Source organism: Varroa jacobsoni, unplaced genomic scaffold (assembly GCF_002532875.2).
Source record: "Varroa jacobsoni isolate VJ856 unplaced genomic scaffold, vjacob_1.0 scaffold_510, whole genome shotgun sequence".
In the NCBI taxonomy this organism is placed as follows: domain Eukaryota; kingdom Metazoa; phylum Arthropoda; class Arachnida; order Mesostigmata; family Varroidae; genus Varroa; species Varroa jacobsoni.
In genome coordinates, this window is record NW_019213412.1 from 18,263 (window position 1) to 35,372 (window position 17,110).

At 40.4% G+C, this 17,110-nt stretch overlaps 1 protein-coding gene across 4 annotated transcripts in view; it reads right to left on the reverse strand.

The window, feature by feature from the left end:
- Positions 1–7,124: 7,124 nt before the first annotated feature.
- Positions 7,125–17,110, reverse strand: part of LOC111261024 (organic cation transporter protein) — a 24,861-nt gene continuing 14,875 nt past the window's right edge. For 3 of the 4 annotated variants that reach the window (XM_022834197.2, XM_022834195.2, XM_022834198.2), the window contains exons 2-8: positions 16,624–16,882; positions 15,550–15,718; positions 15,246–15,390; positions 12,691–12,776; positions 10,235–10,449; positions 8,448–8,629; positions 7,125–7,548 (exon numbers count right to left, since the gene is read on the reverse strand). In XM_022834197.2, the coding sequence (XP_022689932.1) occupies positions 7,333–7,548; positions 8,448–8,629; positions 10,235–10,449; positions 12,691–12,776; positions 15,246–15,390; positions 15,550–15,718; positions 16,624–16,882 (1,272 nt within the window). In that variant the 3' untranslated portion in view covers positions 7,125–7,332. The remainder of the gene's footprint in view (positions 7,549–8,447; positions 8,630–10,234; positions 10,450–12,690; positions 12,777–15,245; positions 15,391–15,549; positions 15,719–16,623; positions 16,883–17,110) is intronic. The other variant, XM_022834196.2, reaches the window with a different exon arrangement.

The following is a 17,110-nucleotide window of genomic DNA, read 5'->3' on the forward strand; positions in this document are numbered from 1 at the left end:
GGGAGGGTGTAAAGGAGACGCTCGGGGAGAGTGCGGAACTCGCCGCCTATCGCTGCCGCCTCCGCCGTCCGACGAACACATATATAATCATCATCAGCATTAGCTGCAGCAGCATGATCATCAAAATCACTATCACCATCATGACTGGTTACTTTGTCGTCGTTCACCATCATCGTTCGTTCTAGTTAATTTTTTCTTGGCCTTTGTTGTTGTTGTTGTTGTTGTTCTGAATTATTGTGGTTCTTGTTACCCAACTGTATTGACCATGTTGCTGCTGCCTTTTCCGATCCGAATAAAGAAAAAGGATCTGGTGACTGCCTTCTTAATATCGACGAACCAATTGAAAGTCTACGTGTCCTGATAGAATCAATGTGCCGGTTCGTCGTTCTGGTTGGCCAGCGCCTGACGGTACCACCTCTTATCTTCCGGGCAGTACTAACTCCCGCTTTCCCCACGCTCCGGCTCTAATGGACCAAGGCGGCACCGACGACGAACCGTACAGCGTCCACCGATGCTACAGGCGCGATACGCTTACCAACTGGGCGGCAAGGCTTTTGGAGGAGGAAACCGATGTGCGCGACGTGAAATCGAGCAGCGTATGCGAAGGCGCAAGCAGTAGATCTTACTCTCTGTCATCCGCCTCCCGACGCGACCACCAACGCTGAGATAGGCGCTAAAATGGTGCTGATCATGACGTAGAGGTTCGCCATAGAGGAATGATCAATCGAAGCGGCTGCTTGGGTCTGATCTATGATGATATCGCAAATTGGCCGAGCCACAGGTGAAAACCGTCCGATGGAGTCTTTCAAGGCTTTGGGGTGCGATTGGCTGACAGTTTATGCGATGTTGTTCTGTGAATACCGTTCTGACAACAAAATAGATTCAATGGAGCGCCCGTGTTGACCGGCTCTATAGGAGATAAGAACCTAAGGGGCTTGGCGCTGCTAAGCTTTCGTTGTCACTTGTTTAAGGAAATCTAGCGTAATTCGACGTGTGGTACTTCTTTTAGATATGATTTAAGCCGCCGCGAATCCTGCTCTTTGCCGCAGCCGTTAACTAATATCTCCGTGAATGTGTCTAGTTGCTTATTTATCTGGAGATCAGTTAAGCACAGCTGTGCCGACAGGCAAGTCTTTATCAGCGGTTGTCAATCATTGGGAAATAGTAGATGAGACGAGCATCTGCAACGTTATGACGGCCTTAGGGTTTTTATGCAGAAATCGCTTCCGTTCCTACATATAAAGCGATACACGAAAGGACTGCTGAAAAATTTCATGTAACGCGGAAACACTCGCGTTTTTAGCTTCAGAGTAGGCCAAAAGAATGGTATGCTATTAGAGTCCGATGTAAAAGCACATCAAGCTGTATTGATTGGTGCTACCTGGATAGGCAAACTGGCTAGAAAGTTCTAAGGTAGGTTATTCCCTGCTAACGGTTATACCTTTGCAATCGGTTACTTCAAGAAGCATTATGTCGAAGATTCTGTGCCTTACCGAACATTTGAGTAAGACCTTCAAAAATATGTCCTGCACAAATTCAGCCAAAAATCGAACGTCGCCCCTTTGTTATTAAGTATTTTCACTGTCCTGGAATGCCCTACGACACCAAGCTTCGGAATCTCTTCAGGCACTTCTATGGAAGCCGTGAGATCCGCTCTCGACCTCATAGAGACGCAGTCTTCGTATGTGCTCTTCCGGCATTTTTGACCTATCAATAAGATTCTTCCTTTTACGAAAGACTCCCTTCTCCTTGTTACCAGATCTCAAACGATCTGATATCTCAAATTATTGTCACCAACCCATCGTGGGAATGCGTTCTCGTGAAAAAATTTTCTGCGCATATGTCCTTGTTTGAAAGTGTGGCCTAAAGAAAACTAAGTGATTATACGTTTCTATCTCGTACCATTACCTTCCATTATCATATTGTATTCAAATTTCATTGCATAGTTATCTTAATCGGCTTGCCTGTGACTTGGATCATTCCTACTTGTTTGTAGCAGAACAATAACAACACAGCCCGTTTAGTAGTCCCGAAATGCAGGCTAGATTAATATGAGTTAAGAATATTATTATACTTTTGTACTATAGAAGATTTCCTGCCTATTACCTAGTTGGTTGGCTAAGTTTAAAGGGGCATAACTGGCTGCTTATAATTTTTCGTTTATGAAACGCACCCTCGTCATCTACGTGGAGATTGTTTCTGTCGCCATATAGATAAACCGAAATTAAAACTAATCATCGATTAAGCGATCAGACCAACGAACAGCCAGAAGTCTAAGCCCTGTCCCTGGCAGGATGCCCTGGCGGTGCTCCCTGTTCGTCATTACAGGACAATCGAACAGGTGATGCAGCATGCATTTGGGCTTACTGAATCGCGTACTAAATTGAATTCGAGTAAGCGTAGAACGGTCGGAAGGATTTAGCGACGCCGCTGTAGCATCACGAACTACAAAACTACGATGATCCATACAAATGGGTTCTTTCTCTTTTGATAAGAACATCTTTAAAGCAGTGAACCGTGTCCAATATGCAGTTCTCGCCAGACAAAGACGGCAGCTGAAGAAGGAAATACGTTTATACTTTTTGCTAACCGATCATTTTCACGGACTAATTTTGTTGGTACCAAGATATGTGAAGGAAATTTGGCAATGGCGTGAATTGCAGTAAACTGCATTTTTTTTTTGTTACGAATACGATATTTTCACATTCGATGAGGTATTTGAGGTACAGAAAGGGTAAAACACCTTGACACTGAGGCGAAGTGTTACTGAATCGGTACTTAAAACCTCGACCTTTCACAAAGCAGGGTGAAATATCGCATGACACATAGGTATACAGTTTACGAAAATGTTGAAGATCTTTACCAATGCCATGGTAATACAATAATAATAATAACTACTGTGTTTAGGCTGCCGGAAGCGTTACATTTTCGTTTCAACATGTATTAAGAACGCATGCTAGCCTAAATCTAAATAGCGCGTCTGCCAGCGTGCCGCCTATGCAATTGAATTACTATGATTTCTTGTAAATCACTAAGACGAAACACCAATAAGGTTATCCTTATCTGTCGTATCTACGCTTATATACGTTCATTGTATTTGTGCATATATGTATCTGTTTATGGTTATAAATGGATTAAATCATTGATCGATGTGCTGGGTTCGCCGTTCACTTTATTGGCGATTCAAAATAGACTAAAAGTGGATACTGGCGGAAGATTGTGGCCGGAATTTCGAATTATCTGCCGTGGAGAAGAAAGGGGTAGCCCTCAGACACTTTGGACTACCCCTGCGCCGTAAATAAGTCCTCAAAGCAGTTCTTTCGATCAAAATATTAGGGCGACAATTGTTACGAATTACGTACAATAAAATATATTGAATAAAGGCTGTTTATAATCATTGCGCCTAACTCGTAGTCAATTTCATCAACAAACTTCAATATGATTTTATAATCAGTGTGGTCAAGTGTATACTACCAGACAGTTATGTCTCCCTGATAGCTTACAAGTATCACATTGGCAAGATAATCTAAGGACACGTTGTGTCCTGTACTCGAAGCCTGCTATAGGCACACTTCATTTCGTACTAGATTAATTCCGTCTGATGGAATACCTAACGGCGATACCGGGCGTAAAACTTGACAAAGTAGAAATCAAATCCACTGCCTGCAAAATTATGACCGAAACCTGGCTCTCCTTGAAATCAGGGAATAGTATGAAAGTATAGAGAGCGGGCGTTAACCAGCATTGTATAGACTTGTTTATTTCATCAAGTTGTTTTGATTACTTTCGATATTTATAGAAAACCAGGTATTATGCGAGATAGATTGTCCCAGGGGGGAACTATCCCGTCTATCTGGACATACTGTTGCTTTTGCTCGATTGAGATGTCACTGACGTCTTAGAGTAATTAACGGTACAGCCACATGCTTATTATTTAACGGTACCCTTCTCTAAACGCAACGCTTTTTTTGTTTCTACCAAATCGAAACATGAAAACGTTTTTCTTTAACTTTTTGAACTCTCGTCTGAACAAACCAATCGGAATTAGATCTCGCAAGTTTATTGATACCTACACTGGAAACGTTAAATGTAGAGGCGACTTCACAGTTCCGAGCATCGACGACGTTTGGCCAAGGAATCCGAAATCATTCTACATGCTATTGTTGTTGTATTTTGAAGAACTTCTTTAGTTGTTTTATACAAGCACATTGGTACACAATATCGGTACACTTGAGAAACTAGGATCTATTTAAGCTAGTAAATACCAACTCACATGGCCGGGGTGTTGGGCAAAGGTAATTGTCTACTTTTTCCAGTTCTTACTGGTCAATGTGAACACTGAACCTCTCGGACGGCGACAGCATTTGCAGAGCTTCTGCCAAAAGATTTTGCCTCTGTACAGGATATCTTGTAGAGTCTCGGCGAGACATAAACGCTGATCACAATACATTTGGAGAATTTTAGCTGTTAAATGATCACATAAGGAGGATGTCTCAAGCTGCTGCAAAAGAATAGGTCATCATATCTGATAGTCACTTAGGTGAACCTCATTGCTAGCGTGGCTGCGATTACATAGTATTATGTGAGATCTGCACGTTAATGTCTAGTTATATCAATCCTTGGCCAACACAACGACAGAGTCCTCGCGTCGAAAGGTTGTATCTTAATGCTGGCGAAGACAGTGGCGAGTACGGCATGACACGCCTACCGTTACTTTTACCTCACACATAGACTGTGCTGAACAATTCATGCTGAGAAACGCAAGGTGAAGCAAACGCAGGCCTAAAGCGAACTATGACCTCGACTTTTTCCTTTCGACTCACCTCTTGCACTTACTTATAAGCAAGAGCTTACCTATCCTGTTATAAATATCCTGACCATAACGGATTTCCTGTTTTGACCATGATCGGATTCGGAATCATGTTCGCCATAGAATATCGAGGCATTGGCCGCAAATGAGAATATCATTTGACAAATTGAAAGCTCAACGGCGTGAAAGGGACTAATTAAAGGTAAATAATTGTATTGTCCTTAGATGGCACTGTTGAGTCATTTTGGATTCACGTAGCTATTTACGCAACAGTTTGTTTACCTGCAACTGAATCTACTACTCGTCCCGCATAAAATCAATATTCGAAAATAGATAACGAAGGCAAACAATAACAGCATTCGCGCAGATCGCCGCAGCCGCAAACCCACTGAATATTGTCATTTGATTATTACTTCGCGCACGCTTTTATACATACGCAGCTTCTTTTAAATACAGAAACCCGACCCATTGGTGACTGGGGTGCTGGCACACGGTGCGCAGGAACATTGACTTTCTAATCGATTTCGTCATCGTTTTTTTTTTTGCAATCCGCAAACGGTTCGAACCATGCGCGTAAACACAGCACTATTATCGTTTTGTATACTTGTTTCTCCGCTATAGCTGTTTTTATTAGTTTGCCTATTTTTTTTTTTTAGCGCAGACCAACATGTTCATCTGCTATTGCGACTGGCGCACCGCAAGGTGAACCGTTCAAATCTTTCTTTCAAATCATCATTTGGTCATTTAGACGAGCTCGATAATGCTGTTTCCACGTATTTCTTTCCGTCTTTCCTTTCATGTTGACATCGTTATCTCATGCTGGCCGGCTTATCGAAAACGCAAAGGGTCCAACAGTTGGGCCACCAACAGTGATGAATAGGACGCTGGTCTTTTTCATTCCGCAAACGGTAGAGGCGATGACCAGCCCCTCCTCTATCGGGATTCCTGCACTGTTTATAAGATAGTTAGCTGGACGATTTACAGCAGGACGTCACAGGATGTAATTGCATTTAATCTGCGTTGATGATGTCATGAAACGGAGTGAGTAAGCAGATCATAACATACATAGTTGAATGGCTAAGATTTTGATAAGGGTCGCGTGGAACCGTAGAGCATTTGCTACGGCCGCTCATTCTGAATTGAGCTCCGCATCATATCATGTAATGCGAGTGTATAGATTATGTTTCTCTAGTCCTGTTTGGCTGACGTCGTTTTAGGCCCTAGTTCGTTTTGAAATTGTAAATATCTGCATCGTCTACCTATTTGGAAAATCGTACTAGGTCGTTTCAGAATCACGCCCGTGAAGACTTGGCTTCGTGCTAAGAGTCAGTTTGCGGAAGCAGCGATTAGTTGCAGTAGCAGACGTAAGACTTGTGTATTACCGAAAACGAAAAATGTTTCAGGATCACGCTTATTCATATAATTAAAGTGCTTGAAACAGAGCCGGCAGACATAAATAGATTAACCGTTCGTGCAGCTTAACTAAAGTTGTCGTAAATTAAGTAAAAAAAAAAAAGGTCGAAACATTTCGGTACCGGCCATGAAGACGTATGAGATTTTTTTTTTTATCATAGACGTTGAACAGGCGTAATTAGTTCTCCAGGCACGTCTCAACTACTCATCTACCAGTCGATTTATTGATGAACGAGTGACTGAACTAACCAGCTGCTATAATCCGACCTTGAAAGTGATCTGAATTGTCGTAAACAATGAGCCATTGCTAATGCCTTGACACCCCGGACAACAAGAAGATCAGCATAACTGATCCAAGACATATCTCATTGCATTATATAGTTATAACGTTACGAAGGGATGCTCGAAGGTCGAATACGTTGATTCCTGCTTCTGTTATTATTAAGCAGTACGTTACGTCGCGATCCTGCATGTTACGGCACCGCCGACCCTTCGAGAAAGCTGCATGTATATATAATCTATTTTTTAATTCAAATTTTTAAAAGTCTACGCTAGTTGACTTATTGATGTCTAGTGCTGAGAACTACCGCTAGCTGAAACGGATAGTATCTATGTCTGAGATAAACAATTTGCATCCGTTTTCCACATTTTCTATTCTGATCGTCCCGGAGATAAATAACGCGAGGCACGCTGATTGTGGCTTTTAGCTATTACAATAACGTATCTCGATTTACTATTAAATCTGTGATTTAAACCTCTTGCCATAACTACCCATCTCTTGATTACATTGTAAATCACTTAATGAAGAGGAACAACGCTTCTTTTTTACAACAATTTGTAGTACTTCGCTTTTAAAAATCCAGTTATGACAATGAACGTCGCATATAACATAAGCAGTACGTTCTGTTAGAGATAAATAATCTTTATTCGTCTGCCACCACTGAAACATAATCTAGCATCTTCTCCTATAAGCTCATATGCTAAAGCAACTTTTTCTCCTTGGATGTATGCATAAGGATGTCCTGTACATAGGAAATCATCGGTATAGATCTATGCTACCAAATGTATGCATATGTTTGTATTTATGCGGCCATCAAAATGCCTTGATCTTATCTGGTTTGTAAGCTACCCGTATTTTCGTTGGTCGACGCCATGGCAGCTCGAGGTTGTGAGACGGTCGAAGTCTTTGTATTGTCTTGCAATTTTAGCCGAACCTCTACCAGAGTGTCTGGTAAGTTTTCCTGTGACGTTTCCGGTAGTACCAACGACCAAAGGTAGCCAGAGATTACAAGTACAGCGCAAACAACATTACGCCACCGTGAGTCCTGTCAGAAGCATCAGTGATCAGAGACCGACATCAATTAGGAACGGAATAATTAGTTATAAATTGTGATACACAACACTCTTTTCCTATATTTAACTAGTGTAAACAACGTAATGATTTATCTCTATCTTTGTGCTTTAACAACAACAACAACAACAGCAGCTTGCCTGAAATTCAGTGACCATATGTGCTGTTATCATTATTCTATGTAAATGTTCGTGCATTGAACTACTCCGCATGCGCTTTAAACAAAGTCACATAGTTATGCTACATTTCCAACACTTTTAAGGCAGAACTGTATGTCTACCTTATTTTTCGACTATTCAGCTACCAATATAATATATAATAGGAGCGTGCAATGAAACGCTCTATATTTCCTGTTCCATGTGTGTTCACGTGAGATAACTTTCACTCGTATAGGATTATACAGTATCCTATTTGCGATGTCAGGATGTCCTCTGGGCTTCATCTTGACTTGTATGTCATACAGCAAGCGTATACAGCTTTACGGTTAACAAGTTTTCACGAGATAGAAATAGATTGGGGGTTACTACAGGACTTGTCGTACGTTTCCCTGGAAACAACACGGGCTGCAACGATTACTAGTCCTACTGACAAGCGTATTCAGCTGGAGTAATTATACCAATAGTGTATTTTTCATCTTACTCCTACTTTTCAAATAATAATTTCTTATAATAATATAAGTATTACTTATAATAAGACATTCGTCGTGAGAAAAACATACGGTGCTGCGCTGGCGATATCGCTATGTGAACCAATCAAAATAATGGAGTCCTAGCTCTCTTGGATAATAAGGACAAGCGAAAAAGACAAACGTTTGTGCGACATATAATAGTATATTTTACAATTGTCGAAAACAATTGGGTCCTTATTACTCACCAGCCGATTTATGAAAGGTGCAATGATAGCTCCGATTCGAGACATCGTGAGGGAGCTGCCAACGGCGAGAGCACGTACTTGTGTCGGAAAACACTCGGCCACGTGCACTACAAGCAACGTGAAAAGAACTTGCGATGCCCACTTACTAATCATAGCAAGCAACATCTCAATCCATGTGTAGCCTGTAGCAGTGAACAAAACCATGAGACAGATCGGAGGAAATCTTAACATGCTGTTTTATCTAACTTGAAGCAGTTTATAGTCAAATACGATCGGCGTTTCAACCTTAGGCAGCCACTCCTTGACCTTTTAGTCGGTGAGGGAAGCTGTCACAATTTTCAAGATCATCATTGGGGAAGATGTGTCACAATTGTCCAGCCAGCCATAACTAGGTTTCTAAACAGCTTCCTAATATAAGCGATAACGGTTTAGCTCCTAGGTTGAAAAGACTTAAAGCTGTGTGGTCGAACTGGGTTCATTCGAAGTGCTATGCTAAAGAATTGGGCCATTTTTTTCATGTCAATCAAACTAACGTCGGTAGCAACCAATAAATCTTCCACTCAGTACAATAATAAGCAGTGCTTTAACTTTTGGGTAATGGGTAGCACAAAAAACCGTTCTACACCTTTACGGCCATCTCATTTTAATGCCTACTTCAAACGCACATCCTGTATTTAGTCAATTAAAAGTGCTTCAACTTGAAAGAGAGATATTATTATTGTATGCGCGTATTAAGTCGACGTATTAGTATGAACTATGTACAAACAAACGATGCCAACCGCAATTTATTTCAGTGTCACAAGATCAGTCATATTTCATATTGACTCTAGAGTTAGCTGAAGTCGTTCGTTGACGACCGAAGATTTCATGGAAGAGTGTCGGTTGCTGTTTCTGATTGCTAAACTTGAGCACCGTGTAATCCGAAAACGGTGGTCCATCTAATATCATAGCTCGCGTTAATTTTGACTATTTTCTCTTCAAGTCCGTGTGAAATGACAACTTCTTCTGTGTTCAGTTATCTTTACATCGTTTACTCATGGACGATCTTCGACCCCCACGGGTAAAAGCTCTAAATACTGCAATAACACTTGTCTTGAACTCAGGATCTCGCTTGGCAGTTGTCCCCAGAAGATGGCGTCTAAAACACGTGTCCCGTTCTCCTGCTTTTTCGTTCCCTCACCATTACGGTCTCTACCTGTTACGAACCGTGAGCGATTGACAAAATGCCAGGCGTTTTCCTGCCGTACGCGGCTCAGTTTCCCACTAACGGTGTAGTCCTTCAAGATTTTATGGTGATGAAAAAACAGCGGATGAGTAGCGGGACTATTTCATGAGAGTAAAGCGATGCTACAAGGGCATTGTACCCTTAAGACACTTAGTTGCAGAGAGGCAAAATATGAGTCACGTGACGCGGATGCAAGCACTGATAGCAATGGCCAGGTGAACTACCACCGATTATAATGTAATTATTATTGTTTATATAATTATTACTAGCAAACTGAGTTTTTTTTTCTTCCGGCCCTATACATATATGTGTATCCTATGAACTCGTTCTACTCAACATGTAACGGAACTTTCTGCACCGCATTATTCATTCAGCATGCACGCAACATTTAGTACAAAACCACAACTAAACACAATCAACTCACAAGTGAGACCATTAATCAGAATAGACTATTTTACTTCGTCGACTGCACTACGTACGGGCACAATGATTGTAGTGGCAATTATATACAACTGAATAAGATGTGTGTGTCTGTTGCAACGTAATGGTCTGGTAAACAAACCTGGCGGAAGACATGCGAGTCCAATCGATGCTAGCAACGACGGAAGATAGAGAAACAAGTAAAGAACTCTTCGTCTAAGCTTCTTCAGAGTGATATAGCAGACTGGAATGAGCGGTAGTTCAAGGAGACCCGATACGAACAAGTTCAGATGAGGATTTGTTCCTATGTCGACGATCAAAAAAATTAGCGAATAGTACAACAGGATGGATACGGCGCTGGAAAAAGCATCAGCAACATACATACCGGAGTGTTAAATAAAAACAAACATTAAATTGATCAACTCGTAATAGTTATAGTATGTAGAATAGGTTACATTATTTTTCTTTGAATTTACGCGGACTTTTCTCTGCTTTCACGCATGCTGGTGCTCTCGAGAAGGCTGTTTTCGCAAGAGGACAGCCCATTTTGAAGTGATAACTCGTCTGCCTAAAATAGTTCGTATGTGCGCTCAAATCAAACTTCAACGGAAGCCCAATATATGCACCAAAATGATACCTGCTTATCACATATTTACAACATACTGTCATCACTTCGTTGGTCTTGAATGATCTGGTTCTGTACGGAACCCTTTCTATACGGATCAAAAACAACTTGTCTGGCACACGTTGGCCAGTCACAACGCTAATCAGTGATGGCAACTAGGGTAATCTTTCCTACCGACCTGCTGGTTGCTTCATACAACCTTTGAGTAGCGCGTTATCTGGCCTTGGTATTCATCAAGAATCCAAGACCAGGTAAAGGCGCCGATTGAAATTGTATAAACAGCAGACGATTTCTCCTTATTTTCGAGAGACCTCTCGTCGTTTGCAGCTCATCCGCGTTGCTTACATATCAGAGCAATCCACGCCTCGGGCCGAATTGGCGGCATCGACGATCCTTTGTGCCTTCTCATTGGGCAACTGTCTTTTTATGGCCGTCGGAATTACTGGAGTCGATAAAAGTCAGAGGGAGCTTGCAAGCTAGTCGGCACAATGGCTCACCCTGGGTGTTTCATCCATGGGAGAGACAAAAACTCATAGAAAGATAACATGCTACCAGACATACACAAACATATTTTCATACTTGGGTGCTCCTAGATCAAATCGAATTCGACTGGGTAGTTGCGCTTTCGTTCGAGACAAACATCTGTATGCGCTCATAAAAAATACACCGAAAAAAAAAATCTAGTAATTAAATGGGGCGACTTGACTAGCTTTGTCAAAAATGAGACTGCGATGATTATACACGAATCAGAGAACAGGGAAGAGCGCAACGGAGCGGAATAAGGGTAGATATAGAGCCACATAAAAAGTCCAATGGTATAACATACGTTAAAACCGATAAAACTGGCAACAGGTCAACACAGAATTCACTAGCATTGTGGCCTTGATTACGATGATACGACACATTCAAGTGTGTCAATTGTAAAAAAATACAAATAAGTCTGGTTTATAAGATCTCTTGAAGACTAGTCATCGAAGGCACCAGGCACATGCTCAATGACGCTCTGTTCGTTAAAACCAAGGTGATCTTTTAACTTGGTCGTGTTTTTCGTAAGTAACGGATAATTCAAGATTCGTAGTCGGAATATATATACTTGCAAAGCACTTAAATTTCATTAAATTCAAGATAAACTTTGTCAGGATGCTCGTCGGAACGAACATCCGTCCGTTTTTCGGCTTTTCTGATCAGCAAGAGAAAATTAAAATAAGCGGACAACAGTGTATTGTTTACTTCAATCAGCTGGCTATTATGCAATGCTGTCATGCGCAACAATCTTTAATAAAATCCTCAATTTTTTTTTCCAAACTCGCAGTCGACGTTATTGCCAGCCTTTATGTAGCTTCAAAAATTCGAAGAACACTTCAGTGAAATAGATGTGAGGAATTTCAATTGAGGTTAGATTGAAGGGGATCGAGAATTCATTAAGATATTTGAGAAAAACCATTTTGATACGCTTGCTTTTTCCGTATGCGAGAAATCAGAGTATCAATTGCCGATCTGCTTAAAACTTTGCAGGTTTTGAACTTTCTGACCGATTTGAGACCTTGCATTTTTTCAAAGTTTGGCCTGCTATCGGCCCACAATTAAATTCCGCTGAATTTTTTTTACGCTGCGTAGTTCGACAACAGGACGATGATAGCTGGATGAGTAAACAATTGTTTCAGCACCCATTCACAAAATATAATCATAAATAAATTGGATTGATCGCGGAAGCGAATCTACGATTCGAAACGAAGTCCTTTGAAAAAATTGGGCGATATGCTGTGTTCATACGGGTGCTTTAACTGTCTGTAGACTACTAAATAACAATAGCGGGTTTGTTGAAAACACTTTTAGAAAATGACCATTCCACTAAAGCCGCTGCTTGCTTTGAACGTACTCGCAAAAAACATAGCAAACTGTTTCAACCATTAGCTCGACTTGTTCTCCTAACAACAATGGGGTTTCCTAGAATTAAAAATAAAAAGACTTACAATTGCACGTAAAATGAGCAGGCCATCTTACCAAGGCTCCATTCACGGAACAAATCGACGACACTGGCTTTACTAGTAACAGTTTCCTGAAATAGAATTATTAAGGCCCACGTGTTAGATTTTTAGTTTCGCAATATTTTGACAGAAGTTACAGCGCGTTATTTTATATGGTGTTCTATACGCACCAAAAATGCCTCAGCGCTAGATGATCTATATCTAGCACATATCATTGTGCTGTCAACGGAGCTAGAACTCTCGATGTAAACCTAATCGTGTATCTTCAGAGGCGCGCATCTTGAGAATCATTTATGGACGCTACCGATATTTTTTCAGGAAAACCCATTAGTCAAAAAGCATAAACTTAAAAGGTGTGTCCGAATTCGAGACCGCCTACAAGATACATTCAAAGGACTTCATAGTCTCTTTATTTTCCTTATAACTTCTAAATTAATTTAAGCGATTTAATCACACACGGCAGAGTGTTTACAGATTGGAGCTGCTTTCAGTTGCCCATATGATCGTAGGAAAACAAAGCACACGATCGGTTAAGTAATACGGATGATAAAAGAAGTTACATTACAATATTGTGTCGAATAAAGGTAAGTTTAAACTTGTTTGTATCAGTCTACTAATAATTTGCGAATGATGCTCTCAATTATTCAAATAGCTTTCACAGTGAACAGCTCGCGGGTCTTTTTTATGACAAAAAAAAAAGTTCGGTCATAGTATAAATCTAATTATAGACCGAACTTTTAATTGCGATGGAGAACTTTATTAATTGCATGATTGGCTGTAATTTACTGTGACTGCTACTGAGTACAGTACAGCGATCAACTCGAAATGGATGTACCGAAAGTAAAGATTAGTTACCACAAACAAAATCTAATTGATATCGAAAATGGAAGTTCGGCACCATTTACGTTCAGGCAAACCGCCGTAGATACTCTTTCGTTTATGTTGATTTCAATACTACCTGAACGTACGTACCGCACTAACCGCACGAAACCTAAAAAAGTAAGCAGCTCAAGCGGGAAAGTCGTACGCGCTACATAGATAAAGGAACATGAAATACTAACTGCTTTGCCAGCGTTTTTACCTATTCAGCGGTGGATTGCGTCTTGCTTCTTCACAGATAACCAGTTGACAACACTGGATTTAGCCGGCTTTTGGAAAGATCAATATATTCATTGCACAGACATACATGCAGAATATATCATACCCCCGTATCTGTCAATGAAACTTAACTATTTAATTAAAGTTTGTAATTTTTCCAGTCAAAAAAATACTAACTGTAACATAATGTGGTCTTATCTAAAACTGTCAGATATTTTCGATATAGAAGGTTCTCAACGAAAGTTGTTTTAACTAGATCTTGTGTGTTTTTTTGACCGACCCTCCTGCCCTATTGTACCTTGGAGCTTGCGTTGTACGCGACTGCGAGAGCTATGAAAAGCGCCTACTCAGCGTAACCTCGATAGCGTAAGTTGGTAAAACTCAGTAAAACTGTATTTAAACGTACTTATTACGATTGCAACATACATATTATATAATTTCTGTGGTAGATATTTGGTATTATCTATGCTGAACGAATTAGATTGGTGGGACAAGGTTTAGATCTACGTATTTAACTTATGAATGTCCTAATTGCATATTTATTTATACGTAAATAAGTTAAGAGCAAGGCTGATACGCACGTTGTTACGTATTATATAGATGGCAAGCATATACCAATGGGAACGGCTAATGGCTACATAGACATAATCTTTTAATGGACCGCCAACTGTGCGTAACACTGTCAGAATATCTCCCGATCCGATGGACCTACATCGGATAGTTTATCTTATTTATCAGTTATCTTATTTAAACCTTTCATTTAAGATCAGAAAAGGGATTAGGCGTACTGGCAGAACTAATATCTGTCGCTCAGATAAGCACGCTCGATACTACACGTATATCTCAGGGTGATATACGTCCGTATATGCAGAACCACTAGCGTAATCTTTGCTAGCTATAATTAGAGCTCAATAGAACAGTTCCGTTTTACACGCAAGACTTCCTGTGAGTCTCTATACCATCGGCACGTTTTTCCATGTCATAGAATTAAAAAAAAAAAGTGAGCAACAATTCTAGTTTTAAGCTGCTAGCAGCTAGTTATCTTTATAACTAGTTATACGACTATCCCAAAATGAGCATCCTGAGAGGTATTTTACGCAGGTTTGTCTCCCAAAAAAAAAAGGTTACTGAGGTTTTACAGAGGACATCGTATCATCAAGTGCTATTCGCATCTCCCACTTTTGGCATAATAATAATAATACTAACGAACAAGAGAGGCTCGTTTTTTTATATCTTCTTACGAGCTGAATGCCATTAACATGTCGGAGTTTGACGGTCAAACTCAATTATTAAGTCGCTTATCGAGAAAGGGTATTGTCTTGAAACAGAAATGTATGATTAAATCTGTTATTCGCCAATTGATCGCTCTTTTATCCAGAATTATTCTGATTTTTTCAGTAGTACCATATAGGGACTACGGTTTTATATCAACGCTCTCTTACCTTGCCGCTTCTTCCGCGTAAAATTTTTTCGACCTTGTTCACGTAGTCCTTGATCTCATTCATTTGCCCAATTTTCAAAAGGAGTTTTCGAGCTCGTTCAATATGGCCATTAGCGACTAACCAACGCGGGGATTCATCACACCATCTAAAATAACGGATCATTTTTTTTTTTACTATTATAAATAGATCTGATTGCCAGTGCAAAAAAAGACGATTTTTTTTACTCTCTAGAAATCATAGTTTTCTATAGTCTTCCATTGTGACTCAAACTTAAGTTTCACGTTTACTGGCTCCCTTGACTTACATGCAGAGGGCTAAGATAATTAACACCGGTCCAACAAGGGATATTTGCAGATATCGCCAGTCAGTTAGCATGTAGGTGAAGAGCGGAAAGATTGATATCCCGATGATCCAGCCGAATTCTTCGCATGTTGTAACAAAGGCGCGTTGAGAAGGCCCTACGGATTCCATGGCTAATCCGCAAAGATAAGCATGTTTAATATTACTATGGGTTGAACTAGGAAGTACGATTTCAACTGGAATACGCAATGATTGAACTTGTTCCCATCTATTTTGAGCTGTTCTTTTCCTTGCTGCTGCTGCTGCCGCCGCTGCTTAAGGTTTCTTTAAAAGTTTTCTAGAAATTTCAAACTAACCTAAACAGCCGCGTCATCGACGCGTGTGTTACACGTCAGCGTATTGCGCAATAGCCTACTCTTAATATACTAGATCCCCATAAAGCTGGCATAGACCCGTTTGCTTTGACTATGTGTTTTCGTTGGGGAGATTATAGCATTAATGTTGTATTTTGACAAATCGTCTCACTGGCAAAACTCGCAGTGAACGAGGCCCGGTTTTTTGCGCACCGACGTAATAACGTACTTAAACTTTTTTTTTCTTTTCTTTTTTTTTTTTTTTTTTTTCGAAGTGCTTTTCGTAAATTTTTTTGTCTGTATTTAATTTTGCTACCTCACTAGAGAATCAAATGCACAGCAGGATGTACTACCCGGGTTTTCGGAAGAATTAATGATCTTTCTAGTTTCCTGTTTAAATGATAATGGTGCTCTCTTAGAATAGATCCTGTCGGTAAATAAACCTTTCTGACCCACGGAGATACCAGGCGTCCTAATGAAAGCTGTATATTTCTACGGGCTCGTTGAGGTTTTTACAGAAACATGTGAAGAACGAACGTTTTTTTTTCTAGTTATATGAAACATTAGTGTAAAAGACTGAAACTGTTTATTGACGAAGCCAAAAGCATAGTATTAACTGGTGTGTATATCTTTTCCCCTATGAATCTCATTACAGTGGAAGGCTTCGCTCCGACCGTAAGATGCCCGCTATGAGATGTTCTTTAAGAAGCCCAAATGCAACGTACTCATTGCGAACGGTATATTCTGCATGCCTCCGTAGCCACACGCTGCCAAAAAGGTGAGAGCCAGGATCCAGTTGAAGTTGGGTGATGCGATAAGCGCGAGGTTAAATGCAACTTGAAAGAAAACACAGACGAATATGAGCAGGCGTCGTCCGAACCAATCCGAGAGATGCGAAAACACGAAGTTGCCCACCATCAAGCCAGCCATTAGAACACTGCGGTGTACTGAATTCATAAGGTCATCGTCGCATACGGTATGGTACTAAGCGACAAAAGAAAAATGGCAAGCAATGTAATTTTATTGCACGCTAATTTCAAATAGAAATGTAACACTATTGGTTTAAGCATTTCAATAATATAAAACGAGAAATATTACCACATTGCTAGATTGCCAGTTACTATCATAGAAATATCGCATCGCTTCGACAAGCATAGCGATGTCATACATATTATGGAAGTCTGTTTTGTCCTATAATTTATATACACATAT